The sequence below is a fragment of the Malaya genurostris genome, chromosome 1 (assembly GCF_030247185.1).
Source record: "Malaya genurostris strain Urasoe2022 chromosome 1, Malgen_1.1, whole genome shotgun sequence".
NCBI classification, from domain to species: Eukaryota; Metazoa; Arthropoda; class Insecta; order Diptera; family Culicidae; genus Malaya; species Malaya genurostris.
In genome coordinates this window covers 156,580,465-156,602,335 of record NC_080570.1, presented here as the reverse complement: position 1 = coordinate 156,602,335, position 21,871 = coordinate 156,580,465, and the positions used below count along the sequence as shown (strand labels likewise).

Below are 21,871 nucleotides of genomic sequence, written 5' to 3'. Positions count from 1 at the left end.
ACTTATTTTTGTTAACATAGATGACACCAGATTTTGCTCTTCTGAAAGGTTCAGATTTTATTTTTTTAGCATTTGGCATCCCTGCTAATAGGCCAACAATTTCACTGTCGAATGGTGATAATTACAGGCAAAGATGCCAGATAATTTCATAGAAAATCTGAATTACTTTGTAAATCTTTGTAAATATCATTTCAAATTGGTTTCTAATTATAACATAAATATATTTCAGTTCACTTTCTCATCTCATCCAAGTCAGTCGATAAAACAAAATCGCTTACGTTCGGGACAGAAGAAACCAAGTACAGTATTGTGTAGTGAACAATAGAACGACCTCGAAATGAGTGAACCAAACGAACAAAAGCTACCGCCGACACGAAAGAATACAATTGTTGTTGACTTCAGCCAGTGCAAAATTCGACCTTCGATACGAGAACTTGAAGCAAACCTTCAAGTTTCAAGGAGCAAATGCATCTTGACATTAAACGTGTGCATTTACTTCAATGTAATAAGACAAATAATGTTGTTTATATCCAGTTCTATAAAGAGTTGGATGCAATTCAATTCGCTAAAGACAATAATAATGTGCACTATGTGGAGCATGAAAATATCAAGTACAACATTCCAGTATATATGGAAGATAGTGCTATAGAAGTGCGTGTGCATGATCTACCCTCATGCGTCCCCGATCCTTATATTCGCGCAACCATGTCCCAATACGGAGAGATTCTCTCTATCGAAAAAGAAAAGTGGAAGAAATTTTCCCCCGGTTTTCTAAATGGCGTACGTTTATTACACATGCGCTTGAGGAGACACCTTCTTATGTGACATTCGGTCAGGATACAAGAATACCGTGCAAATCACTTGTTACCTATGACAATCAGATGGCCACATGTCAATATGGCCAAAAAGCTGTTCACTACGGTAAGCCATGTGATAAACTGGACAAGGAGACAACTATACCAAAGGACAACGGTGCTTTCTTCACACCAACCCCAAGCAACCCCAGTACACCTGTGACAGTCACCAACAACAGGGAAGTATCCCCTTCAACGAAACCATCCAACGTAACCCCTATAGAACAAAGTACACCAGCTGCAGTTAACAGCTTACCATCCAACCAACCAGCAACTGCAAACAATGTACAACAAGGCGCATCTACATCAACTAGCCACGAAATCAACAACAATACCACGGCAATGGATGACGAGACGAACCACGAACAAACTGCCCCTCAATCCTCGCAAGAGGAAAATGGAAGCTCCTCTCCCCCTAGAAAAAGGGTGACAACGAGATCCAATACAAAAAAAATGTATCTAAAAACTCAGCTAAATCGGCCACGTAAAGCTTGTACGCAAATAGACCCGAATAAAATATCTCTTAAATAAAAAAAAACACAATGGATTAAACGCATGAATTGATAGCGAATCGACAGTCGGCTGTGCGGAGTTTTATGAGTTTCGGAAGAAATTTCGCATTCTAGTAGGGAGCACACATTAATACAAAACGAGATAAAATTGCAACGAATTCTCGGTAGCAGGCTACCCAGAGCAGTGAACACATGATAATATAAGTAATAAATAGATCCTGATCATTTCCTCGCCCCACTAACACCACTCCTTTCCTGTGACATTTGTGGTGATGCAGAGAATTCTTCGGTCACTAGTAGCAACAAGTGTTGAACTAACATTCCTTCCTTTCCCTTCCCATGTTGACCTGCATGGGCGTGGCCAACTACGTTATTGATTAGTCCATGTTCTAAGTCAGTTTAGGTTGCACGTTGTGCATGATCTACGACTCCCCAAGTATCATGCATTTGGTGCAATATGCAATTTCAACTGGTTTCTGATCAATCACGGCAAACTCACGGGCGATTTACTAAGCTAAAAGCATGGCATCACTGATTACAGGGCAAGCAAATCTTTCGCACGATGAACGTGTTTCGTTTCTTTCCAACCGTCACAAGGTGCTAACGCCGACAAGCTTCGGTTGATATTTCAAATGGCCGTACGAGCAAATGACAGATTATTGTGATGTGATTATAAAGGTTTTCTTGTATTTTAAAATTCTGTTTGAAAGTCGAATGTTTCAGGTATCATTTTATACAAAGAGTCAAGTGATAAACGTGGAACCGAGAAAGAGAAACTGAAAACCTTTTGAAAAATCAACCGAGAAGTGTAAAAAAGAGATCTTGAGTTGAACACGAACGAGGGGCCGTTAGATTTCCACGGTGGCACTTTCAGAAATCACATACACTGAAAGAAAAATCATGACAACTACAAAGATAAAAATAAATGTTTACTCAACAATATCAAGCTTTGGCAAACAACGATGATTAGCCGATAGAGAGAGAGAGAGATTTAGAGAAATAGGTCGTTTAAAGATAATCGTTTCGTCTTTCTTCCTTTTTGTATCAGTGCTTGCTTTCTCTCTTCGATTGTGTGCATCTCCACAGAAACAAAAACAGAAACCATTGGATTACAGAGTAATTTTGTTATTACACTACAAATCTAATAAGCTTAATAAAGAGTTTTTAAAGAAATATTTTTAGTCTTCGCAGGGTCAGGGTGCTCTGCTTCTCATGCTGACATTAAAATGAGTCCGTCGTTCTGATGCGGTTCGTTCGATCAGGATGACTGGATGGGATTTCGTTGAATTGCTTAATGATAGATGGTGGTGTGATGACAGGCGTCGTTTAATTCTGTCTGTCGAGGTGCTGCATACCCTGCGAATTGGTAAATATGTCATATGTCATCTAGAGACAGTGTTTGATTGGACTTACATTGGAACAAGTTGGCCGAACGATGTCGACATCGGCCTTCAGTTTCGTACTTCTTAGGCTGAATCATTTAAGCTTCCTCCTCCTCCTGTAAAATTCATTCAACCACGTGGTCGGTTCAACAGAGTAGGCGACGATTAATCGGTGCGTGAGGCTTTCGGAGAGTTATACACTGATTCAAAAAACACAACATAGAAATCTCTTCTTGTTTTTTTTTTAGTTCACAGAATGATTTTTACTCTTTTCAATGCTTTCCAAAATACACGTTTTGAAAAAATAGTTAAAATACATTAAAATAGAAGACTTGTTGAGTGACAACAAAGTGTTAACACTAGCTTGTCGGCTTGTTTTTTTTCCTAGTGACACCTGAAAGGATTTTCTTAGACAAGGGAGACAGGATAGGGACTAAAAGGGGAGGCGGTACCTTATGGGCAAAAACATAAACTTCTCTTACGGTCAATCCACTTGTTGTTGATTATGTCAGTTGGTAATTATATATATATATTTTTCAAGAAAAATAATAAATAAACAGACAGACAGTTTGGATGGGGTGAACAAAGTAACGGTTTATGCCTCAGCTTCCGTTTCTTCTTTTACCTTGGCGTCGCCCTTCTTGGACCAATCGGGTTTCTTCTGCTCGAGTGTTTTTTTTTGTTTGTTGAAAAAAGGAGAGAAAAAATAAAAGAAAATTAGTAAATTTTCCGCAAAATCGATGGAAGCTATTAAAAATTGCGCAAAGTCAGTATTGTATGTCACAGTTTATTCTGGTTTATTCAAGTTCTGATGAATGGGAAAGGGGTCCAAGCCGGGCTCATTAATTATACCATACCTGTGGTTGAGAAATTTTTATACATGATTGGTTCTTGGGATACACAATCGGTGTTGTCAATTTGCGACTTGCGGGCTATGGTTATTTATCACGGATAGGTGTTATCAGGGGATGTGCCTCGGAATGGAATGGAATTTTCTTGAAACGTGATTTTTGTATTACCTATGCATTAAAGCTTTCGACAATTGAGAGGGGGCTTTTGCACTGCTCGATAACGAAGCTCGTTTTCTTTTTTTTTTTCTCTTTACACAAGTGGTAGAACTCCATAAAACGATACTTTTATTCATTGCGAATTTGCACAGCTGATATAGTACTGATTATGATTTGCATTAGATAGAGAGCATACACTCCGACGGTTGGAAATTAACAAAACAAATAAATAGACACATATGGTTCCGGCTAATTTTAAATATACAAAAAAAAACATAACTAAAATAAAGAAGAGTTTGTTCTCGCTCTACTTCTTCTGCCAGTCAGCCTTCTCCGATTTTTTAGCCTGCGAAAGGGAACAAGAAAACACAGTTTCGGAAAACACCGGGTTAATTCACAGGGTCCAACAGATCTCGCCTTGTTCGTTCCCCTGAGTACTACCGTGTATCGTCAAAAATCACCACGTTGATACCACAGGCAATCTCCTCCCCCTGTCTAGCGAGCAGCAAGTACTGCTGTCGATACAAATCGCAGCAGGCTTGCCAAAACAAAAAACCAAAAATGTCAAACGAAAGTAACTGGGAAAAAAACTCTCGCTACTTTCGCTCCACGACTGTGCCGTCAAAAAAAATTGTGTACGGAGTTCTAACTAACGGATTTTCACACTCAACAAAATAAACGGAAACGTACCTCCTTGTCTTCCTCTTCCAGAGTGAATTCCTTCTTTTTGACAACCTTGAGCTGGTTACGGAAGTTGAACTCGGCTGCCTTCTTCTGCAGCTTAGCGAATTTGTTCTCGTATTTGGAGACCTTCTTCAGCGCTGGCTTGACGCTGTAATGTTTCAAGTGAATGGTTTTAAGTTAATTTCAATCACTTTCCATCGAACGAATCGTGTGTGTGAACTAGAGTGCCTGAACGTAGAGTGGCGACATACAAGCACCTCTAGTCGGAACCATTGGAATTCAACTTACAATTTACCGCGAAGGTCGTTGACTTGAGCGTTGAGGTCGGAAATCTGATTGAGGACGACGACGAGTGAAGCGCGGTGACGAAAAAGGATGAAACAAAATCGGAGATTAGTTTTTTTTTCTTCGGGATTTCGAATAAAAAAACAGTTTTAAGATTTTAACATATTACGGGGAAAAATAGTTGGAAATTTACAGTTAGTGGTGGAAAAAAAAACAGATTTGAAAATGTACAATTTAATACGTGATTCGACTACGGCATTCAAAACGAAAACTAGTTGTTTTAGTAGAAAGAATTATTAGGTTTGTGGTGAGTCATACTTAACAAAAACTCTCGATTAGTAGTGGAATCACTGGTTATTGTTTTGTTTTGTTCTGTGAAAGTGTGGGTGAAAGCTGGCATTGACATTGGTTGGTTGATTCATACTGGAAAAGGGGAATCATTCCCTTTTTCAGTGTTTCTCAATCGAAAAGTTTGTTTTTTTTTTCAGTGTGTATGTAAGTGGATGTGAATAAAACAGCAAGAGGGAAAAACGAAAAAATACAAAACATCTACTACAGTTCATATTCCGTCGGGCATATTTCCCACTAATACCGATTGATAAATGATTACGGCAAGATATACCGGGCAGTGCACAGTCCGCGGTTCGATTCAGACTTTCGATAGTTTGAATAATTTTGAAGCACTTTAATTTTTTTTTAGTGTGTACAACCATGCACAGATTGGATTCAGATTTCAGAGGTTTCGTGTTTCCCGGAAAGATGCGAAGATTATTCTGTTTCTCTATTTTCTTTTAAACGACAAATAAATGTATGTAACAGAACAGAATGAGAGACAATTTTGTGAAGGTACTGCACAGTATGGCACATCAAACATATTTCATTTGTTTTTATTTTACCGATTTGAGTTTATGAGACATCAAAGAACAAAAAAAATATAGATAAAGAAAATAGTTGTAACTTTGTTGCAGACCAAGCATAACTTCTTTTTTTTTGTCAAATAACACATAACAACATTTGGTATGACGGCACCAAAACACTGGTTAGTACACTGTAAAATAAAAGTAAAAGAGTAATCACAAAAACAACGTGCAATCCTGGACTATTTAGTTGCTTGTTTTGACACTTGTTTTTTGAAAAAAGATTCTGTTCCGATCGGTAAGCGTTTTGTAAAGTAAAACAAGTGTTAGCTAACAATAATAATAACAAAAGTTTTCGAGAAAAAAAACATAGATAATTTAAACTGGCAACATTGCTATAACACAGTTTTCATATGTTTGATAGCGTCTGGTGGATCATCACGTTTACGCACACAACGACATATTTAGACAAGTACGAAGAGCTACAAACAGTACACTCATTTATGATAAGACAATCAATGATAAACAGAGCTAAATTAAACATTGTGCCATACTGTATCATTTTTGCATTCGCAATTTTCTGTCTGTTTTCTAGACTACCAGGATCTGGATCATAGGGACAAAATTCATCCTAAATAGACGACGTAGTAGAACGCCACCAATAGGATAAACGCGGTCGCGGAAATAAAAACAGCAAAATGTGAACGTGTTTTTTTTTGTTTTTGGTCTTGTATTTTTCTACGTTTCTCCTGTCACGCGGAAGAAATCGGTTATAGGAATTGTCAAGAGAAAAAAAAATCGCACAGAAACATACACAAAGAATTTTTGGTGGGCTGTTACGGCAATGTTGCCGAATGCATTGAATTTGCTACCGTTTCAGGCGTTTCTGTGTGTGTCTGTTTTTTTTTGTTTAGAAGCTTTAAATTTTTTAAATTTGATAGTGTATGATATTTGACAAGAGCTGATATTTGAAACGGTGCTTGGTGCATTGCGGGTAATAAAGGCTTATTAACAAGGAAGAAAGAGAGAGAGAGAGAGCTTTCATGCAGTTAGTAACGGGTGCAAAACAGGCCAAGACTTGGTTACGCTAAACACATTTCTATGCCCGTTCACCGACAAAAAAGGAAAACCGGTGCATTGTGGGAACATTTTGACATATTAGCGCGGGCATTTGCTAGACCTATCAACACACTTATACACTTTTAGAACACTACCGCTCTAGTGCTATCTACATGGAACGTTAAGTACAATGATCGTGTTTGTTTCGACTATTCGGAAAGAACTATGCGTCTCAATGCTCTGTCGATGCATGCTTTGTTTCGCCTCCATGACCCACGTACGATTGTTGACAGTCAGTAGGCCATGGAGTGAAACGTCAAACAAAACGCTATCTACACTACACGGTTAGTTAGAACCAAATGGAATGTTGCATTCATGTGTGTTTTATTTGACATTATTTATAAACGAGTTCTGCTTAAATTCGAACCAAAAATGTAACGACAGTAGTAGTATTGTTTGCGGTGAAAATGGGTTTCTGTGTGGACAGCAAACATCACCAGTTTTGTTTATGGAACGAAAAGAAATTAACGAACTCCTACAAGTTAGTTAGTTCCGATCATGCTAAAGATTACTTGTTGTGGAAAAATCCGCGAAAAAGGGGTCGGGGCACATATTTAACGAACGTTGTCCGAGAAAGTTCAGAAAAGACAAAAAGCAACACATTTCCCGTTCAGTTACTAGTGGAAAAAAGTGTGAACAAGTAACAAGTAAATCTTCGGCCGTCTAATCAGTTGAGACGACGAAACAAAAAAATGGGTTGGTAATGATGATGATATCGTTCCAGTTCAAAAAGAAAAAAAAAGAAGGCGTCCGACTTTGTCTCAATCACGCGGATTTCACGAGGCATTCCACGTGACGTAGATTTGACGGTTTACCTCTTGAACGTCTTATGGAATGCCGCGAATTGAACTGGAACTGGATCACACAGTCATCTGACTTAAAATGTGGCTGACACTGGAGCAATTTGTACTGGTGAGAAATGCGAGAAAAAAAACAAACGCCACTAGAGAGAAATGAATGGAAGGCAAGGGGGTCGAAAATTCGTCACTATCGGAACGTGTGTTTATTTTTTTTTGGTGAAATGTAAACAAAACAAATGGTGTTTATTATGTTGCTGTCTTGGTTGATAACAACGAAAAACAAAGATTTTTTTTTTTTGGTTTGATTTGATTGTTTGGTTTTTGGAACTTATTTTCAGAAAACGAACAAAAATGAAACGAAAATTAAGAAAGAAAGAAAAACTAACAAGAAAATATGGTCGGAAAACAACTTCAAATTATTAAATATTTATATGTTTCGGCAGTACCTCCCAATCTCTTTTCCGGACTTCGAATTCCAAATCCCATTTTTGGCCTTCACATGTATACATACGGTTGTAATATTCTTTAACTATGTCTTTCAACATGTCTGCGAATGGGAAAACGAATGTGCAACACGGTCATTGATAAGGAGCAACGTGATAAAGAAACAGTGGAAAACAATAACGAAAACAGGTTTAAGATTTAAGCTAATCTAGGTGCTTTGAAAGATTTTCATTTCTTTTTTTTTTGTTTTGAATTGCTTTTGATAGAGAGAGAGAGTGAAAGTATTTTGTACAACTTTTTTTTTAGTAGATAAATGACGAACGATTTTGGCAGTAGTTGATTCTACATTACTCTGAAACTGATAGTATGAACCATGAGAGACTGGCTGGCGGAACGAAATGACGACGCATGGTTTTGCTGCATTGGGGCCCGCTACGTCATTCTTTTTTTTTCATTCATCTAACGAATCATGATCATATCACGGGTTTTGGAAGTAAGTCGTGGAGCTACTGGTGTAGTTTGGCTGTATTTTGTATTTTTTTGTTTTTTTTTGTTTTGTAACTTTGTTTTTAGAGAGGTTAATTCCGAAAGAAGAGGTGGATAACAACAGCAAAACAAAATCTGCTTGTTTCGGATTATTTTAATTCAGTGTGAATGCCGATTATGCGCTGTAAGTTTGTTTGTTTTTTTTCTGTTTGGTACTTGTACTAAACGAAACAAAATAGTATGAATATAAAAGAAAAACACGGGCTAGTTTAGCGGCAAGATTCAAATCTGTGTATGTTTTGTAGTGTCTGTTGATTGGCAAACTCGTAAATTTTGATATTTTCCATAAAGGTTTTTACCTCGAACTGTTTCATTTTTTCCGTTCTTTCTAAATCATACTTGTCACCTTCCAAACCAGTTATTCTTTTCCAATATTCGCGACAAAGAGTCTGTAGCTCAGCTATCGAATATAAACACATGAGGGTTTGAATCATTGATTTGTGATTTATTTTTTCGCAAAAATCGTCGAATGTTTTGGGGTGTTTTTTTTTGTTGTTAGTCTTTTTTCGACTGACGGACGATGGATTTGTTGGAAATGCGACAGAGTTTAATGTTTTTTTCTTTCTATTACTACTATCTATCAACACCAGCAGATGATGCTATCTCTATTCCATTCCCGTGTCGTTCGAGCAATTCGTTTGAGACCCACCACCAGTTTGTGTACGTGTCTGTTTAGTCTGCGTTTTGCGGAGGGTTTCCGGTTCAGTGTAAACAAAACAAAAGTGTGTTTGACATGTTTTTTTTTTCAGGACAAAAAAAATATGAAGCTATTTCAGGCCTACTTTTCCTGGTGTCAAGAGACAAAAAACTCTTTTAGCAAAGCCCGGGCTGGCTGGTGATTAATGAAGCTTTGTAACTTGGATTCAGCAACACAGAGAGAGAGACAGACAGTCTAAAGGAGTCAGCAAAAAAAACAGAGAGAGAAGGCGACGGAAGTAGAAAATGAAGGTGGTTTAAATTTCGTTATTCGCTAGGAAAGCGGCAGCGCTGCGGCAAGCGCGGCGGCGGCAGCTAATTGGTCAGACACTTTTTTTGCTGGAATTGGTTCCGTTTTGCTAACGGCGGCTGTGTGAATGTGTGTTGTTGTTGTAGTAATAGTAGTAGGCGTTACTCTCTTCTCTTCAACACAATTTGTCTTAGCAAAACGTTCGCTTGTAGGCGCGCGTAGTAAACAAAAGGAAAACAAATGTCAATTCTTGCCTCGAGATCCTTCCTAGCAACTTCATACTCATAATCAATCTTTTCGCCTTCCAGGGTACAAATTCTTTTGTGGTATTCTTTGCATATGTGCTTCAAACTTGCTACAAAAAACGAATTAAGAATTTTGACAACAGCTTTTAGACTTTCGGTTCCAAACTCGGGATGGCTTTGGGATTTTTCGATACACTACTGGAAGCCTAGCGCGCTTTGACATATGTAGCTAGCTGATGGGGGGGAGAGGGAGGGAAAGCATCTAGGCTCTTACCCTGGAGAAAGACTTTCCACCCCGAAATACGGCCCAACAAACAGAGAAAAAAACTACGGTTAGCACATCCTAACTACTACAGTCAGTCACTGGTACGTGCTTCTGTTCCACCCTTTCGAGGGTTTAGTAACAAATAATAATAATACACAACATCAAAAAAAAAACAAAATAAACAAAAAACGAAAGTGCGCATTCGAACAGTTACCTAGCTCAGTATGAATTCGGTACAGTGTAGCACCACTGACACGGACCGAGGGACCGATCAATGGACGAGATTTTTCATTGTTTCAACAAAACCAGAAATTAGAAAACACATTGAACAACCGAAATCAAGCAAGACAAGGTAGGACATTGGAAAGTCCCTTGGTTGGTTGGTAGAAGATAATTAAATATTCAAGCTCAAAAATTATCACAATGATAGAGAATTAATACAGTATACAATACAGAGAACAGGGGAGTAATAGAGAAGAGAAGAAGAAGAAGAGAATGAAAAAAAAACGAACGAGGGTTCGTAGAACGTAGATTGAGTTGTGTAGTATTTGGCTTGTTTTGTTTGTTTGTTTGTTTTTTTTATATATTGTACCTCGAAATCTTTCCTCTTCACTACATATTCAAGATCAAACTTTTCCTCTTCCAGGGCATTAATTCTTGCGTGATAGTCGCGGAGAACTTTCCTGATTTGCTCTTTTGGTTGGTTTGTTGGCGGTGGAGGAAATGACGTGGATGTGGGCAATGTGAAAAGTGTGTAATTTTTATTTAATGTGTGGCATATTTACGTGGCATGAATCGAAATGGATCGAATGGGAGAACAAAAGAAAAAAAAAACCGGGGGTTGTTTTGTTTCAGTGTAAGCTACGCTGAACGGCGTTGCAACCCATCGAACTGGGATGGATGACAGCTTAATGAAATAATGATATAGAAACGATGCTGTTTCGATCGTATCCGGGTTCGACCCGGTTAACCGATCGATTGGAAAGTAGACAGCGAGAGCAACAAAATGGAATCGGCTCTAAATGGGCAACATAACTGACAGTACCTTCATTGGCGTCTTCAATGTTCTTCGGTTTGCCACATCGTTCCTCGATGATGCGCCTACGTTCCGCTGCTTTACGCTCCTGTTCCTTCTTCAGTTCTTCGGCGGCTTTCTTACGCAACAACAACTGCGGAGGAACAATAACAGGAACGATTATCGATACCGAAAATGCAAAAATGCAAGTCCACTTTACTACTTACCCGGAGTTTCTTCTTTCTTTCTGGAGTCATGAAACCTTTCTTGGCCTTCTTCGCCTTGGAGGCCTCTTCCATACGCTTGCGCACCTCAGCACGCTTGCGCTCGATTTCGGCCTGTTTGGCCTTCTTTGCTTCATCATCGGCCATGGTTGGTGTGGTTGTTGCTGGTGTTGTTGGTTAGGAGCTAAGTCTGCAATTGTTCAAAATAGATTATATAGTAACACGGTGTAAATTTACAAAAAAAAATGTTGTTGCTGATGCTCTGCTGCTTTAGCCACATCCAGTTCCTGAACGATTCATAAATTGCTTCGATGGCAAAATGGTGTATTGTCAAATTTGAGGTTAAATTTCTCTTTCTAGCGTTACCAACGAATAGAAATGAAATTCGTGAAATGTTCGATTTGAAATCAGGTCAGTACTTTTTCTTCAGCATTACCATGGGTAACGTGCCCGCGTTTAGTGACTTCCTAGTGATTTTTTGCTGTTTGGTGTGAGTTTTTACAATGCTTCCAAGGTTTCGTTTCGATTATAGGCGTACTGAGCTTGTAATTGTAATTCACTACTCTGCCCAGAACAGCTTTCAGACGTGTAAACAAGTCATTATACCAATCACGGTATGTCCACCTAATGCTCAAACCAAATACAAATTATAATACCCCTAGGTCCCATACAAACAGATCGCAACATTTTGGTTCAATAATCGATCAAATTAGCCTAGTCCATTTTTCTATTCAGTCTCGACATGTGAATGTACCGAAAATGTTTTAAACTGGCAACTTTATTTGAAGTTGCTATAGTAATATTACTTTTGTTATTTTATATTTGTTTACATAAATTTTCCAACAGGCATTTCACGCTGCACTTATACTTGCAGATGGGATAAACTGGAATTTGTCTCAACTTTAGTTCAGTTCGATCTCAAATACCACCTAGTTTTGCCTTATATTGGTATAATTACAGATGTCGTTAGAGCGCAGAAAATAGCTATTTCCTTTACCGGAACTATACTTTTCAAAATAGCAAGTCATTCGGTGAACACTAGCGGACCAAATTCAAAAAATGTGTATTGGAACAGAGCATTTAGCAAATTCATGGCAGGAAAGTTTGGATCTTTGCATAACATTTTTCACCCACTAAACCTTGATTTGTTTATTCTGGTACGTTGAAGTAATGACTAGCAGTGCCCAGGAAAAATTGTTGAACTTGTATCAGGTCTCCAAAGACCGCTGGTAGAAGGGCTAAATTGAGCCAATTCGTGTGATACACAGTAAGGAATATTTTTTAACACTGGACAGCTAAACAGATATTTAAATGCATATCACATCGCCTTTGTGAGTTTGTTATTAAATATACATTACTTTGGAGTTCTTACGAGATTATTATACATAACCGAAATTGTATAGTATTGATTTGGGATTTAAACCATAAAAACCTACGAAAGGATTAATCAAATTCCTTAAGTATAATCTCGTTGGAGATATTTATTCTCAATCTTGTTTAATTACAGTACTGCAGAGAATTTTTCTAGTTCACAATGATGAAACATTTAGTGTATTCGAATACGAAATAAAAAATTTAAGACATTTTCATTTTATTAAGGTTAATTTTTTTCTTAATTATGACTACGACCAGAATGGAACTCACATCGATTTCTCAGTGATAGCTCAATCTATTTTCATAAACTCGACCGAACGAAATTGAGTTCAATGTCAATATTAATCTAAAATGTATTTTCAAGAGAATTCAAAAGGTATATGGTTCAGTCCTCTTCTACACAATTTTTCGATCCATTTCGAGCATGATTTAGAATGATAATGATGACCACTTGCGAAGATCTGTTCGAATAGCGATTTTACGTAATATGTTGCATAGCTAGAAAACATCGGCAAATCGTTTAACCATTTCCATTTCTTTTGGAAACAGTAGAATCAACTATTTCATTTCGGACATAGAACTGTTTTATACCTAAAACAGTACAATCTCCTTTACATGTAACTGCAAACACCACAAATTTTCTGGTGAAATCACTGTTTATCAAAATAAATAAACAGTATCCATGGTGAACTGATTTTCGACCTTCAGGGTTGCCAGTTTTGTAGAAATTTGATGAAAGTACACTGTCAATCTAACAGTGTACCACGTATTGTGAAACGTGTCCTCGAAAATTTATCGGAGTATTCCGTATTATTATGTGAATTTGTTCAAACGTAAACACCTTGAATGGTTAGTAAAGTATTCGTTCTTTCACTGAATTAGTCACTCTTTTGTGGTAACAAATTTAATTCAAATCCGTTACTTCTAATGAAATTCATGTATACTACATGGAATGATAAGTCCCAAGCCTAACAAAGAAAAAGTCGATTTTTTACCGTGAAAACTTTTTTATTCTTCAGTATAATCTCCATCTAGTGCGATACACTTGTTCCATCGATCCTCCAAGATTTTGATGCCATTTGAAAAACAAAAGATTTGTCAGATTAGGAAATAGATAATAGTCGCTGGGGGCCAGGTCTGGAGAATACGGGGGATGGTGGACTAATCCGTACCGCAAATCATTCAATTTCACCGTTGCTTTTATGCATCTTTTTCCCCAGCTTGATGAAAACTAGAACTCGTCTGACACGATCAGCCGTTAAAGGACTATTCACACATATCCGGTCCGGTTCAGTGCCGGCACGACACCGTGCACGGATACTGATATTATTTCAATCGTTTTCTATGCGCGCATTCACACCTATCCGGCACCGTGCCGTTTCAGTGCAGCTCGCCGTCAGCGTAGCGTCCGTCCGGCAAACTCAAACTCGTTGTCACCGATATTTTTTTATTTACACTGAAGTCGGTATGTCACTGCATTTGCTGTACCGAAACAGCACGGAAACGGAACGGAAGGGTTCCGAAAAAAAAGGTGACTGACGGTGCACTGAAGGCACTTTCATTGAACCGTCACGGAACTGAAATGTGTGAATATTCCTCAAGGGCTGAGGCCAGTGTGTTTTAGGGCGTTTTAAAGGGCTATTTTCACACTTCAAATCTGATTTTCTCATAAACGGTGACGAATATCAAAAAACTCAACTGACAATCTCTTAGAAAATAAGTTTTGATTATATATAATATTCTGTGAAAATTTCAGAATGATTGTTTGACTTTAGCGGTCGGGAAAGTCTTTTTTCTGAAGGAAGAATTTCATAGCTGAAAACGGCAACTTTCAACTTGTTCATTGAATATCTCGCCTTCAAAAGCATGGATCAAAAATCTATCCTGACAATGTCTAGATAATTTAATTTAGATGCGATTAGTGCATAAAAACATATATGTTGTCACGATAAAAGTGAAGGGAGAGTTATTTTTGTAAAGGTAAGTCGATTTCTATGGCGGTGCCATTTTAGTTCCCTGGTAACGTAACGAAACATGAGAGAGAAATAAAATCGGCTCAAAAAAGCTGTCAAACAGGCGGCAGCTTTCTTGGATTTTATGTGATGTAGTCAAACTTATAACCGAAAATATCAAAACTCTCTTGGCCACCCGGCCACATCGAGTGTCATTTTACACATTTGCGAGAGAGCATGGAGAGAAATGGAATACGCACAGCGAGCCACGTGGTTTTACGCGACCTACTGGCCTCAGCCCTTAAGGCTTATTCTCAACAAAAATATACACGGTTCGAAACTTTTCAATCCATGTAGTGATAATTTAGGCATTAGCTTTACATCTGCTTAGAGGTTTATGTTGAACTGCTAGGTGGCATAACAGTTCAACATAAACTGTTCTAGGGCGAAACATAAGGAAAAGTGATGTATATTGTTCTAATGTGAGCACTAATTGACCTCACTTTAGGTGTAGCAAATATCGTAATTCTGAGGTAAACTTACTCAGTTTGGATAGCATTCGAGCCCATTAGAAAATGAGTAGATGTCAGGGACTGCAGTTTGTACTTGAAATAAAGTTATCCTTTCCATAAGACATCGTATTACACGCTTATTCACTACAATTTTGCTCTAAGAAATTGATTCTTACGCTATGAGTGGTGCTGTCAAATTTTCTCAATCATACACTGAAATAAAAAGTCACGTTCGATTCACTTGAAAAATCACGTAAAATGGTTTCAAATTGAATTTCCGGTGTGAATAATTCCGGTTTTGAAAATGGACACTGTTCTTAGTCCTTAAACTGTAAGTAGTTTGGAAATTCGTGAGAATTTTTTTCATTACAATTTTTTTTACTACAAAGCATAAATAATTGCGATTTTGATTTAAATTTATATTTCCACTATGTCGGTTTTGTCAGCCGTACAAACCCGCCCCCACGATATTATCGGTTGATGGTGTTTTTTCAGCTATTGAAATAAATGTTCATTTTTTTCATGGATAGAATCCTATTGATTTACACTATGGTCTTTTTCTATGCGGTCTTTTCTTATGCGGTTTTTTATGCGAATTTTCAGAGTTATGCAGGTTTTTTATGCGAAGTTTCAGAGTTATGCGGTTTTCTTTTGTGCGATTTTTAATGCGAATTTTCAGAGTTATGCGGTTTGTTTTATGCGGTACGTAAACTCGCATAAAAAAAAGACTTCAGTGTATATGAAAATTTGAAATAGACTCCAAATGACTTCAACCAATATTAAAAATAACAAATCTCTGGTATCTCAATGTGATATGAACTGGTAGGTAGGTAAACGTGATATGAGCACTACACTACATTTTATCTATGGATCACGTAACTCTTGCTGGATTATGCATTCAACAGCTTCTAAATGTCAGTCCATGAAAACCTACGTGAAAAGGAGAATGGAAAATATTCACATAACTTTTCACGTAACTATGAGATGATTATTTTTTTGAGTGTATTCGCACAGTCCACACAAAGCCGAATAAAGGCAAACACGCTCTTTAAACATAACTCATGGTTTGAGTTGCGATCACTCAAATTCATAAACTGGAACAATATGTCAAGTTTGAGTATGAAATTGAGTAAAATTTGCCATGAGTTCTCTCATATTTATTCATACAATAGAGTAGGCGTTGAGTTTTCAAACATTTGAGTGACAAAAATATATTTCTACCAGTTCAGTGCGTTTTTTTTTATCGGAATATTCTTATCGAATTTAAGGATGCAAGAATACGTCATTTTCCATTGCCGTTCCTAGATCTGGTTTTTGAAACCATAAATCATCAATCATAGATGTTTTCAATATAAATTTGGTGGTTTCAATTATGCTAAGTGAGACGTCTAACATAAGGATATCAACATCGTTCAAGTTCAAGTTCAAAAGGAAACGGTTTTGAATCACTTTCCTGTGCTTTATATTTGAAAGAAAAAAGAATGACTTTGTAACATTTACATTTACGAATAAGAATTTTTTTTATTTCGAGTGCAAAGAACTCAAGTTTTGAGTTAAACTCACTCAAATTTTGAAAAAAATATTTTTTCCATGTTTTGAGTAAGAAATACTCAAATTTTGAAAGCTTCGTCTCTTAACTCAAAAATGAGTAGATAGGTGATAACTCAAGTTTAGAGTACGTGCACTTTTTATGAATTTAAGTGGTGTGTCACTCAATTTTGAGTTATGTTGAATGAGGGTGTAGACGAAGTAGGCGGTCGCCTAGGGTGCCAATATGAGAAGGGTACCGAAATTAAGACATTAAACGGAATTTCTAACGTGTGGAAGGTATACGTTAAGATTACAAACCATGAGGGTTTTTCTTTTATCATTTATGATGATCCGTTGCGGGACAATCAATTTGGTATTGATTGCGGATGATTCATGGCAAAAATTGCCTACACCAAATATGAACCTTGAGCCGGCTCTGAGTCCACACTTTGTCTGCACATCTACACTTTTTTTAAAATATTATTGACTATCGGAAATGTATATTATTATTTTTTTTTCCATTCGATTTTATAGATTTTAACGCAAATTCTGCAGCTAGAAGTTTTATATGGAAGATCTATAATAGAACTGAAACTGGAACGAACGTATCTCCAAGCAAGCCGTTCTAGTTTTATTAATTCGAACAGTTCTTCTGTCATATTTAAAACTGGTCTACGATACCGTTCAATTTTTTCTATATTTGAAACACGAGTAACACACTGCTGGGGCTGCCAGTTTTTCTGGTTATAAAAACCAGATTTAAATTTTGTAACTGACATAAATTATGCATCTAGAACTAGAACACTACTGAATAGGCCCTTTGGTCAGCAAAAGAAAAACCTTCCTATCCGTTATGAGCGGAGTTGGAAATCGAACCTAAGTAGGCTGTTTGGAATAAAAGTTTCGCTTGTTGCCAAACCTAACCCAGTTTCCACCCTAACTGCTGTCAAAACGTTTGTTTGAAGCCAGTTTCGAACGTTGTTGAACTGAAAATCGAGTCAGTTTCAAGCCTAATTTTTATATTAAGGTTTACTCAATCTACCGTTGCTAAATGCGAATCCAACAAAGATTCGTCTTTGGTGAAACTACGCTGGGTCGGTTTCAGTTTTCTCAAGCGAAAACGACATAAGGAAAACGGTTTTCTGAAGTTTGTTTTTTTTTTTTCGTAGCGGAGAAAACTGCTATTGCATTTTTAAAACAAAGGCTGTTTCCTAACATTGTAAACCGAATTCTAATCTACTCGAAAGTTGGGTCTGTTCACCTTTTGAAAGGACTATTATCTGTTAAAATAAAACCATACCTGAATAACGCAACTTCAAATGGCAGTTAACGAACTGACGTAAATACGTCTTACTTTACTATGGGGCACTTTTTCAAAATTCACTCTGCCCAAGAATGGACAGAACTCGTGAATATCTCTTGTTGTATTTAACACAGCAACATAATTTTTCTCCTTACCATCGGAAATATGGTCAGCAGCATATGATAAGTTTTTCAGTAATATGGAATTACCATTAATTTGCTCAAAATTGAAGTTTTCAAAATGTTTGGTATGAACGAGTATTGAAATAGGTGAAATTCAGTGCCAAAATAAGGCACGCAAAATTTCAACCGCATGAATTGAACGAATCGTCGCACAAAGCGTATCATGCAAAATTCGACACATAGAAATACGGAATATTTTCAGTGATTGAGTGCGCTTACGACAGTTGTAGAATTCATAAAATCCAAGATGGCGGCTTTCGGTTTGTGAATGTACTCTTAAATCGCTGTATAATTTGTATTTTTGTGAGCTATTGAAATTAATATCAATTAATATGATAAATTTAGAAATCCCAGATGGCCACAAACAAATTGGTTGTGTATTGTTCAAATATAAATGAATATGTGAATAAATTTGAACTTTGCATTTTCAATGTCATCGTAATCGGTCCTGACTTCTGCAATTTTTCGTTCTATTCCACCTTATATTTGCACCGCTACAATTCTGCAATTGAAGCATTGAAAGTTGGGAAAATTCACACAATCAATCAACTAGTACGTACTATTTTCGATATTCGGAAGTGTGGAAAAAAACATGTCACGTCATCCAGTTATGTCTCTGATATTACCCACCCGCTTATGGATAAATAGAGTGTCTTTATGTTTCACACTTAACTATTACCGTCTCTTCTGAGTCAGAAGAGTAGATAGTCGAAGAGAGGCTCTCATTTGCAGGTGGGCCATTTGGTCTTCGTGTGCTGGAATTTTTGTTGGAAAGCGATGCGGAGATTGTTTCGTACCATTCTCTTCGAAGCAATCCCATCCACTAATTTTAAATGCGCTTTTTATTGATTCGTGGATTATTATTCGTAAGCATATTACTTATTTTATAAGAAGAGAACATAATTACGTTCACGCAATTTTGAGCCCATGAATCAAACGTTATTATGCCCGAATTGCAGCACAAAATAATCATAACCAATGTCATTCAGGGTAACGGCTCCAGTTGCCATCTCAACTCCAGTAGTCATCTCACATACGAAAACCATTAGTTAGAGTGATTTTTGTTCGATTGTGACAAAAATTGGTGCAACACGTTTCGAGTTTTTGTATCGCTATAACAGCAGTATTGTATGTTGCCAAAAAAGCCAAACCGTGCTAAAAAATAAATCGAGCCAAGCCGACCCTGGAAAGTACTGTACTGTAGTCTTTCAATCGTTTAGAAACGATTGTATTAAAAATTGTGTCTAATTTTGATTCCAAGCATTATCTCATCGTACTTCGTTAAAAAAAACCCTACTACTGTTGGAATATGATGAAAAAATCGATTATATAAAAAATATTGATATCTTCGTGAATACTTGACGGTTTCTTACAATCTATGGCTTGTGTGATTGGTATCATGCAAATTTTGACATAAAAGTTCGTAGAACTCGGAAATCAAATCCAAACTCAAGACCTTTGATTTGCGACTAATTTGGTCAAAATCGATCCAGCCACCTTTGAGATTCAGACCTTTTTATTTTCCACACACAAAGACATTTGCATAGTTCGTCGAGCTGAACCGATTGGTATATGAAACTTAGCCCCCAGGGCCTCGTAAAAGATTTCCAAAAATTTGAGAGAGTTCTATACCTATTTTTATATTTATATGAAAAGAAAATATCTGATTTTTGCAATTTCGATTCCTTCCATAAAATGTGATCTTTGAATTTAATTTTCTTTGATTTAAAACTAGTTTTATGCAGTAAACCGTGGAAATTCATGCTCAAATAAAAATGCAGAGTTCTTGAAAAGTAAGCCGAAGGAATTTCTTGCCTCCCAAATAAAATCGACAGCCCATTCCTATTGGCAGTAGCTTTGTATTCAAGTGCAGAAAGAGATACAGATGCTCAAGAAGTAGTAAAATATAAAAGTTGATGATCTGGCAAGCTATCAACACTTGACGTCGTGGAATGCTCATGTTTATTAGTAACAATTTTGTTTTGTGGAAAATACCAAATCTTCTATTAGTGTATTGAACTAATTTCAACCGTCAAAATAGCACTCGATACTTAAACCTAAAGCGGCCATGGATCACGCTACAAATAGCCATTTGATAGCTACAGTAAAGAACACCACAAGACTAGGCTGATAGGTAAGGTAACGACTTAAACCTAGCACACTAATTTCCAGTTGGGCTTAGCTCAAAAAAAAATGCGTTCATCGTTGGTCAAAATCATGACCTCGAAACTCTTAGTTGTGACGAAATCGAAAACCTTAAAGCTTCTGTCCGGAATTTGAATAACTTCCAAATCAATCGATTAGGCATGGGTCCAAAACTTTCCATCTCAGCAACCCGTGCTGTGGTGAGTCATTTCTTTTCCTGGAACAACTGCACAGGGGAAAAATCCGTCGGCACACAAACGTGCATTTCGCACTACGAATCGTCGCTGTGTGAGGGAATTTAACGGTTTAAAACCAACAAAAAAAAAATATCGAGTATTTTTTACGACTTTCACTTTTTACCACGACCACCACCACAAAATACCACCCACCCACGCAAATTCGGGAAATGGTTTCACCCTTCCCCGCCTACCCAAAAAAAAACCAGCAGCATATCATGATATAATTTTACAGGGCGCGAAGGCGAAAAACAAGTGGGTGCCGTGTGCGATGCGTTAATCCGCCGTCTGCCTGCCGCGCAGGTGTAGGCGGTGAAGTCTCATTTCATTTGTCCGCATCGTGATTCCTTCTGCTTGTGTGACTGTCATCTGGTGGCTGGTGCCGTTTGCCTGCTGCATTCAACGATTTCTGCTAAACAATTAGGCAACTTTGTTCTAAAATTACTCCATCCACATAAATGTCCCGATATCTGCGGTTCACGGTGGCCACCGACGGTCGCTACAAGTGTGCGAGAGAATTTTCTTGCGCAGTCGCCCAGCAACCGAAACGATGGCCACAGCCTGCTAGAGAATCTTGCGCAAAGTTTTATTTTTACACACAATCTGCTCATTCACGCTCGGACGGCTTTCCCGTGCGCACAGCCTACTATGCGTTCAGCATGCAGCAGTTAGTTGTTCGTACACTTTAAGTTGGGGGTGCTATTTTTGAAAATCTATCATTTCCTCACTCAGTCATTTGTGTTTGTTCCTTAGGTTTCACTAGTTGAAAAGGTTTTATTTTTTCTTGCACAGCAATGCACGCACACTCGCACATGATGTTCACCTTTTCGGTCAAATCGGTGGAAAATTTTTGCACGTTGAGTCATTCTTGCACCGAAGTGGGTGGTACTTTTACCATACAGAACCGGAAAAACACTTGCTCGATCACTTTCGATAAACGCCTAGAACTAGAAACTGAACCCAATCATTCACCATCTCCTGGAATCGTACCAAATTGAATGTGATGTAATTCACTGAATCTTGCGTATGTTCAAACACCAACGGGGATTCCTTTTATGGTAGCAATTCCCGAAACGCGATCGCTACAACTTTCGCAACACACTTGTTCCGGATATTCCTTCGGGACGTTTTCCGACGACACCAACAGCAGCAGCACCAGCAGCAGCAACAATAGCAACGGGATCCAGGAACTAGAAGTCAACTCACCTCAAAACTACAGAAAAAAAGGAAGAGTGAATCACAAACTCTCAGACCTCGGAAAGAATACTGATCGATCCGAAGAATAAAGGCTGACTATTTTCACTGCAACAGTTTCTGGCCCGATCACGGGGGCAATCGCGAATGTCGGGAGTATACGATCGAGCACACGAAGTCGTCGTAGCTACCCGTCGTAGTTCGTCGTTACCTCCTACGTGAAAAAACCCCGATACGCCATCCTACTCGAACACAGCA

At 37.8% G+C, this 21,871-nt stretch overlaps 1 protein-coding gene across 8 annotated transcripts; it reads right to left on the bottom strand.

Moving 5' to 3' along the window:
* Positions 1-2,274: 2,274 nt before the first annotated feature.
* Positions 2,275-21,781, bottom strand: LOC131426384 (troponin I). 8 transcript variants are annotated; one of them, XM_058589078.1, is made up of 9 exons: positions 21,626-21,781; positions 11,189-11,375; positions 10,992-11,115; positions 7,947-8,047; positions 4,728-4,771; positions 4,446-4,587; positions 3,374-3,409; positions 2,780-2,864; positions 2,275-2,722 (listed from the first exon to the last, which is right to left on the bottom strand). In XM_058589078.1, the coding sequence occupies exons 2-8, from the start codon at positions 11,330-11,332 to the stop codon at positions 2,847-2,849; spliced, it is 609 nt and encodes a 202-aa protein (XP_058445061.1). In that variant the 5' UTR covers positions 11,333-11,375; positions 21,626-21,781; the 3' UTR covers positions 2,275-2,722; positions 2,780-2,846. The 8 variants fall into 8 exon arrangements, with proteins under 8 accessions (XP_058445061.1, XP_058445059.1, XP_058445060.1 ...); XM_058589076.1 differs by lacking the exons at positions 2,275-2,722; positions 2,780-2,864; positions 7,947-8,047 and adding an exon at positions 10,539-10,639 and having other exon boundaries at positions 2,969-3,409; XM_058589077.1 differs by lacking the exons at positions 2,275-2,722; positions 2,780-2,864; positions 7,947-8,047 and adding an exon at positions 9,691-9,791 and having other exon boundaries at positions 2,969-3,409.
* Positions 21,782-21,871: the final 90 nt, after the last annotated feature.